Source organism: Lacerta agilis, chromosome 8 (assembly GCF_009819535.1).
Source record: "Lacerta agilis isolate rLacAgi1 chromosome 8, rLacAgi1.pri, whole genome shotgun sequence".
Classification (NCBI taxonomy): domain Eukaryota; kingdom Metazoa; phylum Chordata; class Lepidosauria; order Squamata; family Lacertidae; genus Lacerta; species Lacerta agilis.
In genome coordinates this window covers 6,683,604-6,691,738 of record NC_046319.1, presented here as the reverse complement: position 1 = coordinate 6,691,738, position 8,135 = coordinate 6,683,604, and the positions used below count along the sequence as shown (strand labels likewise).

Sequence of the window (8,135 nt, the reverse complement as noted above, 5' to 3'; positions counted from 1 at the left end):
AGGGTCCCGGTGCCAACATCCAGGGGGAATGGGAGTCCCAACAGGGTCAGAGGTGTTCTGTGAGGAAGCAACACCCCCCCTTGCTGCAGATGGAGCGAGAAGGAATGCAAAAAGCTGTCGAGGAGGGAAGGAGGAGCATGTCAGGCGGCAGGACAGGTTTGACGTGGATTCCCCAGGCGCTTAGAGGAGACTTCGCTCTTGGCCAGAGCTCTGGAGGGCAGGCTGGGAGGGCAGGAACAGGTTGCAGCAGAAAGGCTGCCGGGATCCAGGAGAATGGAAAATAGGGTTGCTGTGTTTTTCTGGATGAATTGGGCCCTAGGAAGCCTAGGAGCTGGTAGGACCGAGGTGAAACTGTGCAGCTCCCTTGTTATTTTTGCAGTTGGGTGTTGATGTGATCGTGTAACAGTGTTGGAATGTTGTTACATTTTTTGTGTTGTTTTATTCCATTATTGTGAAATTTGTTTTCTGCATTGCTTGATTTTGAAATGCATTTTTGGGGTTGTAAGCCGCTTTGAGCATGGTTGTGTTTGTGTGTGTGTGTGTGTGTGTGTGTGTGTGTGGAAAAGTGGCATACAAATAAAATTATGAATGAATGGTTAGCCATGCTTCCATTTCTCTAAGCAACACAACGCAAACAAGAACATTAAAGAGCCATCTCCGAGCATCACAGATGGATTGTATCCATAATTCATGATAATCAATTTAATGTTTGTTTTAAAAGGTCACAAAAGGAAATCAAAGATCTGCGTGTGTCATCAACAGTTGAAATGTCATAGCTGCCTGTTTTCAGGTGCCCCGGGAAATATATTTCAGACTCCTGCTGTTGTTGTGAGGTAGAGGGCTTCACCTTCCTTGCAGTGGTTCTCTCTTATGGTTGTCCTGCAGTGGGTGTCTGTGTGTGTCCCGTCCCACCCAGCAACTTGTAGATAAATAATACCAGATTCCTTTGCTTATAATATTTATTTATTTAATTATTTATTAATAAAATTTCTACAACACCCTTCATATTGTAGAACTCAGGGCAGTTCCAAACATACAAATGCAAGATTATATATAAACACATTAAACAAAATAAAAATAAAAACAAGAGCAAAATTTCCAGAGAGGCAGCATCTTTTGACATCTTAAAAGACAAGCAGAATCTGCTCAGGGCTGTGTCCACAGGTGATCTGCCTGCCCAAAGGCTGCTCAGTGGCACGACGGGGGTATGTGTCTGTGTGGAGTCACAAGCCCAGCGGAAGACCCACCCTTCATTTTAACCGAGTTCTTCGCGTTCTGCTAATTTCTTTTGAAACAATTACTGTGTTCAAGCCTTGATGCCCCAGATCTTTTCTCCTCATGAATCCGGAAGAGTTCGGGGAAGGGGAATTTGAAGGCAGAAAAGCCAGGAGCGAAGAAAGCCGCTCCGCGCTGGCTTCTCACTGGAGATCTCAGCCATGCCACAGAAACCATGGCTGTATGGCACAGTGTGGCTTCAGAATGGAAGCTGCGTGTTCAGGGGTGGCAGGATTGGTGCTGGAGACAACCAGCTGGGGGAAGGGGGGGCTATTCACACACAGCCTGGGGCTTCCGAGAGAGTCCCAGGGGCATCTGCCCAGATACGAAGTGCTGGATATTGTGAGGCTACTTGTTTGCTCTTAATGACCCCATGATGGCTGAGAGGGATGTCTGGGGGCCTCTCCACACTCAGCCACCTTTACAGCTGCTCCATCCGAAAGCTTCCACTTTTGATGAGGGTGGGAGGACTAGGATGGCTGAGAGAGGAGGGGAAAAGAGAGCAGAGGCTTGGAAATCCAGGTGCCTTAGGAGCCCTCGGTGCGGCTGTGCCAGGCACTTGGGCAAGTCTGGGGGCAGGCAGGCAGGGGGTGCCCCTCAAGGGCTCAGCAGGGCTGGAAATAAAAGTCCACCACATGAGAAGGTCCCGGGAGCTGCGTGAGGCCAAGAGGTTCGTTGGCTCTGGAAGAGGTGCACAGGAACCATCCGGGATGGGCAGCCGACTCAAACCGCCAAGCCCCATCTTTGTTAGAGGAGAAGAACGTGAAACGGCTGGACTCCTTCCTGCCGCCTTTGGGCAGGTCTGTGATGTTGACGCTCTTGAGAAGGAAAGAAAAGGAAGCGATCTGGTGAGGGAGGCAGGCAGGCAGAGGGAGAAGGAGGCTTACCCCTGTCTGCTTTGGGCTAGTGTCCCCCTGACTAGTGAGGGGCGAGAGAGAGAGTTCCCAAGGAAGAAGAGCCTGCTGGATCAGGCCCATGTCCCTTGTGGCCCAGCATCCTGTTCTCGCAGAGGCCAACCAGGTGCCCCAATTGGAAGCCCGCAAGCAGGATTCGAGCGCAAGAGCCCTCTCCCATCCTGTGGTTTCCAGCAACTAGTAATTCAGGAGCACTGCTGCCTCCAACTGTGGAGGCAGAGCAGACCCATCATGGCTTGTAGCCATCAATGGCCCTCTCCTCCATGTAAAGCAGGCACCCCCAAACTCTGCCCTCCAGATGTTTGGGGACTACAATTCCCATCATCCTTGACCACTGGTCCTGTTAGCTAGGGATGATGGGAGTTGTAGTCCCAAAACATCTGGAGGGCCGAGTTTAGGGGTGGCCTGATGTAATGTCATGGACTTGTCAGGTAGCAGCTACCCAGACTCTTTCCAAGGCCAGCCTGCCGCTGAAGGGTAGGGTCCCTCCTGCTCCCACCACCCATCCCTGGCTCTCTGCTCCTAAGTTGGCACATGGCGGGAGGAGGATTTAGGGTGAGGCTTCCCGTTCCCTCCTATGGGGATGCCAAAATGCCCCTCCTCACCTCAAGCTGCAGCGCAGGCCAGGCGCCGGAGGAGGAGGCCAAACACCTCTTCCCGTCCTGAATGCTCAAGATGATGGAGAACTTCTCGTGGTCAAAGGCCCGGTTGTGAATCCAGTAGATCTTCTCTAGGGATGGGAAAGAGTAGGTGAGAGAGTCTGTTGGCGTCCTGCAGGGAATCCCAGTAGAGAGGCTGGAGGTGTGAGGGCATTCCCAGGGGTTATACTGATGGGTGATGTCAGGGTTAGGGGCTCAGTAGCAGTCACAGGATGAGGGTGTGGTCTAGCATTGCCTCTTTTGCTGACCTGGAGGGAGGTGGGGACGACGACCTTCAAGTCCAGGATGGTAGTGGCCTTGCATACACAACCTGCCTGTAGCTTAGAAGGCCACAACCAGGGAAAAGAAGGATGTCCAGTTTCCTTTCCCAGCGACTGATGCCAAGACACGGTGTTATAAAAATTAGGTTCAACCCCAGAAGGGAGTCCACAAACCCGGGGGAGAGCCTTAGTAGGGCTCCCCTCCTCTCAGGAGTACTTATGAATAAATAGAGACGATACAAAATCTCCCAAAGCAAGGCGATAGCCCTTTATTTGTTACTGCTGCAGCAGGGTGTCTTGCAAGCAAAAGACCACGAACAAAGGTGCACAAGCTCCTATATAGACTTGAAATTGCCCCCCTCCAGCTCAAGACCACCCCTCCATACATTAGAATTACATCACAAATTGGGAGGGTCTGGTAGCAGTGATCTGAGCATCTTGGACCCTGCCCCCATGTCTCCTCTTGCCCTCCACCAAAAACACATCAAGTGAAACAAAAGATATTTACATTTCCCTATATCCCAGCCAAGTTAATCACACCCTTTTGTCTGACACTCAGATATCAGGATGCCAGAGATTATCACTCAGGCAGAGGGCTGCTGAGTAGCTGGAGGGGCAACCCCCCCCCTTTGTTTTTGAGACAAAGAAATACTTGGTCAGTTGGGAGTCAAAATGGAGTGAGGCCTGTCTGTGCTGTTTTTCAGACATGTGGCCTTATTTTTTTGGTACATTAATAACAATTGTTATATATAAATAAAACACCTTAAAATTATTACAGCAACGGGAGCCCATAAGAGAAATCCAGAGCTGATGACCGAGGTAGAAGTGGGGGACAGCAGAAGTGGTGAAGAGGCAGAACAAGAGTGTGAGAATGAGCAGGAGAAAGTCTGCAGGAGAGGGAAGCAATGGTGGAGGCAGGAGCACACAATGGTGCACACACACGCAAACACGTTCTGTGCCAGGCAGGCAATCGAGGGCAGCACCAACGCAGAAGGAAAAGAACAGGCTGTGCCAATGGAAGGAGAAAGTTGCAGGCCTCCCTTTGAGAAATCATAGAATTTAAAGAGACCGCACACTGGCCATCTAGTCCAAGCCCTTGCAATGCAGGAATCGCAGCTATGTTCCAGGCTCCCCAAGTGGTCCAACCCCAAGTCCTGTCTGCCCGGTGGGAGGGAGGCACTGGTTGTTTCCACAATATTGGTCACATCCAAGCCACGAGGAATAGTTCTTCTCCCACCAGCCTATAAGCTTCAGGAAAGCAAAACTCTGCAGACTCACCTTCCAGGGCAGAATCGGGGCCTTGTAGGTGTCCAGCTACCAGCTCATTGTTCTGGAGGTAGAGGGACTTCTGGTTGACATCCCAGATTCTGAAACAACAAGGCTGCCTTAACAAGAAAAATCTTCCCCTTTTCTCTCGCCAGCCACAAACCTCGTGGTATAACCCTCAGCATTATCCAGATCTTTAGGTGTGCATGCATGCATGCATGCATGCATGCAGAGGACTGAGCTGCCTCACACTTGACCTATCAGCATGGACATCTCATTGCCCATACCTGGCTCCACAGGCAGCATAGCCTCCCATTTGCAAAACCCGCCAGATCCTGGCCAAGATGGTGCTTGTCCCTTTCTAGGCAGAGCGGCAGCGGTTCATCACCCCCAGCAACTCCTCTCCCCTCTGACTCATCAGGCTTGCCTCCCCAACCCCTTGTACTGCAGCATTACCAGGCAACATGAAGCTCGCCACAAGGAAAACCAGATGCAAAACTGGACTGAAAAGAAACACCCTGTATTCATAATGTGATCAAACAGAGCTGTATTCTTGCATTGGGCAGTGTGAATGGGGAGGGAAGGTGTGTCGTCAATCCATCCCTCCATCCCATGTGAGGAGAGATTCCCTTTCACACTCTTCAATAGCTGCAAGACTCAATGCTCATCTACTTTGATGAGAAGCTTGTTTGGTCTTAAGAGCGACACCTGATTGCAGGCGAAAAACGCAGAAACCGGGCATTGTCAAATGTGCAGGGTTTGCTGCTTCCATCCAGTTTGCGGAGGCTGGAACAGCCTTGACTAGGAAGTCCCAGGACAGAGAAAGTTTTTCGTTGGGCACAGAAGTTTCTGTATTCTCACAAGCACCCAGTTAGCACCCTCTCCCTCCTAAGTTACATTTGCCACGTACGAAGCAGCACCCACTCTGCCATGGAAACGACCTGTGCACAATTGGGCCCAGGGCACTTACCTGGACCTGAAGACGGCTGTCTGGGCAAAGACCTTCTTCTCCGCATCTGGACAGAGAACAGAAATGAGGAAGAGGAGGATGTGACTCCCAGGGTATTTGTGAGACTCCATTCTAAACCAGGCATTACCTGGTAGCTCTGCTTGACCAGTGAGGCTGATCCCTTTTTATAGATCCCTTGACAACCACTGGGTGGGAATGTACATGATTGCTAGACACTCTAATTAATTCTGTGGTTGTGTCCCAGGATTTCCAGCAGCTCTTTTGCATGTTGCAATTGATGTCGTAACTTTGGACGCTGAAACTAAAGTTCCCTAAAATGACATCTGAAGCTCCTTCCTCTTGCTACGTGCAAAGGGGAGGAAAGAGTAACACATAAACAGTGACAAGAAACCCTGACGCATTTTTAAATTTTCCCATAGCAGGGAATACAGATATTCCATATGCTTCACTCTTCAAAGGAAAGCAAAGACTCAATTCCTCGATAGGAGCTGCATCCAGCAACCCCATTTGAGAAGAGCATTATCTCAAATCTCAAAACAACAGCTGGTCTCTCTTTGTTTAAAATAGGCTCACCAACGGTCCCAGTTTCTGCACTCCGCTACCCAACCACCCTGTTCCGGCATTTCCGCTTACAGAATGAACCAATTCACCACAAGGCGAGCGTGAGAAGCAGTTGGCCTTGCTCCCTTAACTTGGTGTCTTGCAAATGACCAAAGTTAAAAAAAGAGGCAACACTCGAGTGCACCAAAGCACACTATACTATACCAGCACAGTCGGAGGGTTCCTGCTTCTGCTGGTCACACATGGTTTCAATCCTGGTGCCTGGGTGGCCTTGTGGGCCTCACCCCAGCTATTTATGGTGCACTTTTAGGAGGCGTGGCCAGGCTTGGGAGGGTGTCGACAGAAAAGTGTAATTACAAAATATGCAAGAGATAATTGCATCTTGAGACAAAGCTCTCTGGTGTCATTCCCCAAACCTAGAGTGGCCTTTTGCAGTGTTAGGAAATGCTGCTCAATTATGGATCTTCTCAATTCTGCACCCCTTTAGCTCTGCAACCTTTATGGGGGGAACTGCCCAGATCACCCTAAATCCAGCAGTGGAGGAGTTGCCTGCTGTTCACGGTAGAGCTTGATGGGGCTGTTTTAGGGAGTGTCAGAAAGGGGGTATTCCATCCCTGCTCTGAACTGCTCTTATTTTAATCTGTATCTCCTTCTATGCTTGCAATAAATCTTCCTTCAGCATCTCCCAGTGTGATGGTTGTTCCTTGCTCTGTGTATAGTTGTAGGGGTGCTGGTGCCATCTGAGTGTGTTTGGGACATAATAAGATATTATAGAGACCAATAAGATAGTATAGTCAAATACCTAAGGAGCTGTCACACGAAAGCTGGAGCAAGCTTGTTTTCTCCTGCTCTGGAGGGTAGGACTCAAACCAATGGATTCAAGTTACAAGAAAGGAAAGAACTTTCTGACAGTAAGAGCTATCAGTGGGACAGAGGTGGACTTTCCTTCCTGGGAGGTTTGTAGCAGAGGTTGGTCATTTGTTATGGATGCTTTGGTTGAGATTCCTGCATTGCACAATTCTGATTCTGAACTTGGGATGCTTGGAAGGATTTGTTTACACCATCATGCTTGGCTGCACTTTTTGTGTACACCCATCTGTGACTGGCTGTGTGTGGTGGGCAGCATGCATTGACTGGGTGACTAAGGACACAGTGTGCATCATTGAGTCCCCTCTGTCAGGCTTGGACTCCCTGGCAGTACTAACTAGACCACTTCCAAAATACAGCTTTTTTTAAAGCTTTCCTATAGTTTGATATATCAATGACTGAAGCAAGGTATGTTTACCCAGGACAGCTTGTCTGAAGTGAAGAGGAAGCTGCTATTCTGAGAAAAAAGGAACTTCAGATTGGTTTACACTGAAAGGGTACATGATGCTTACTCATATACCAGCATCATGTAGGAAGTGGTCTTCTATGGACACAAGCTGGGGTATGAGGAAATGAGATCATTTCCAATAAGACTTGTCCGTATTCAGGAACGCATGGCTGCAAGATGTTGTGCAACGCCTGTCCAGCCCCCATAGAAAATTATGCACGCCTGTGTGGTCACTTTTGCTGTGTGTCACCAGCTGGACACGATCTAGCAGTGGTTATGCTAATCCATTCTTGATCCGTGTTAACAGAAACGGGAGGCTTTTAGATAACAGGAACCGACCAGTCCTACTCAATTCCTCTGGCCACATCTGGAGTACACCTTCTGAATGCCACGTTTCAAGAGCCTGGGCCCACTGCAGCACAGAGTACAGTACAGAGGAGGGCAACGAGGATAGTGAGGGGGGTAGGTAGAAAACCAAGCGGAATGGTTGGAAGGAGCCAGCTTCGCCTTAACCTGGCGAATCAAAGAATTGCAGAGCTGGAAGGCACTCCAAGGGCCACCTGGCCCAGCCCCCTGCAATGCAGGAAAAACTGCCGGAGAAGCCCTGATTAAACGGAAGGCAGACATGCCAGCGGCCTTCAAATGCCGGAATATATGCGTGCCTGGTGGGGAATGTGTGTTCCCCGTCCCCACTCCCCCAAAATTTAAATATTCTGGGATTCAATGTTATCCGAAGCACCTGATCGCATCAGCCTCGCACTGGGCAGCTGCGCCTCTCGCTCAGTCCTGCCCAGGCGGAGGGGCAGCAGGAGGAAATGCCCGATCAGATGCCCGTTTAGTCCTCCCATCCAGAGCCCTAAGTCATTCTCCTCCTCCCTACAGGGGTTAAAACGGCCCCTTCCCAGCCTTGGGGTT

At 49.8% G+C, this 8,135-nt stretch overlaps 1 protein-coding gene across 2 annotated transcripts; it reads right to left on the bottom strand.

The window, feature by feature from the left end:
- Positions 1–1,836: 1,836 nt before the first annotated feature.
- On the bottom strand, positions 1,837–8,069 carry LOC117052364 (interleukin-1 receptor antagonist protein-like). Of its 2 annotated transcripts, none has more exons than XM_033159218.1 (5): positions 7,960–8,069; positions 5,345–5,390; positions 4,387–4,475; positions 2,795–2,919; positions 1,837–2,093 (listed from the first exon to the last, which is right to left on the bottom strand). In XM_033159218.1, the coding sequence occupies exons 1-5, from the start codon at positions 8,066–8,068 to the stop codon at positions 1,881–1,883; spliced, it is 582 nt and encodes a 193-aa protein (XP_033015109.1). In that variant the 5' UTR covers position 8,069; the 3' UTR covers positions 1,837–1,880. The 2 variants fall into 2 exon arrangements, with proteins under 2 accessions (XP_033015109.1, XP_033015110.1); XM_033159219.1 differs by lacking the exon at positions 7,960–8,069 and adding an exon at positions 6,110–6,687 and having other exon boundaries at positions 1,838–2,093.
- Positions 8,070–8,135: the final 66 nt, after the last annotated feature.

Bases quoted from the DNA above. Each gene is read 5' to 3' on its own strand.
- LOC117052364 (XM_033159218.1), bottom strand. From the start codon at position 8,068: ATGGGAGGACTAAACGGGCATCTGATCGGGCATTTCCTCCTGCTGCCC. The intron at 5,391-7,959 runs GTGCTTCGGATA...TTCTCTGTCCAG, and splicing joins TGCGAGGCTGATGCGATCAG to ATGCGGAGAAGAAGGTCTTT. The intron at 4,476-5,344 runs GTAAGTGCCCTG...TTGTTGTTTCAG, and splicing joins ACAGCCGTCTTCAGGTCCAG to AATCTGGGATGTCAACCAGA.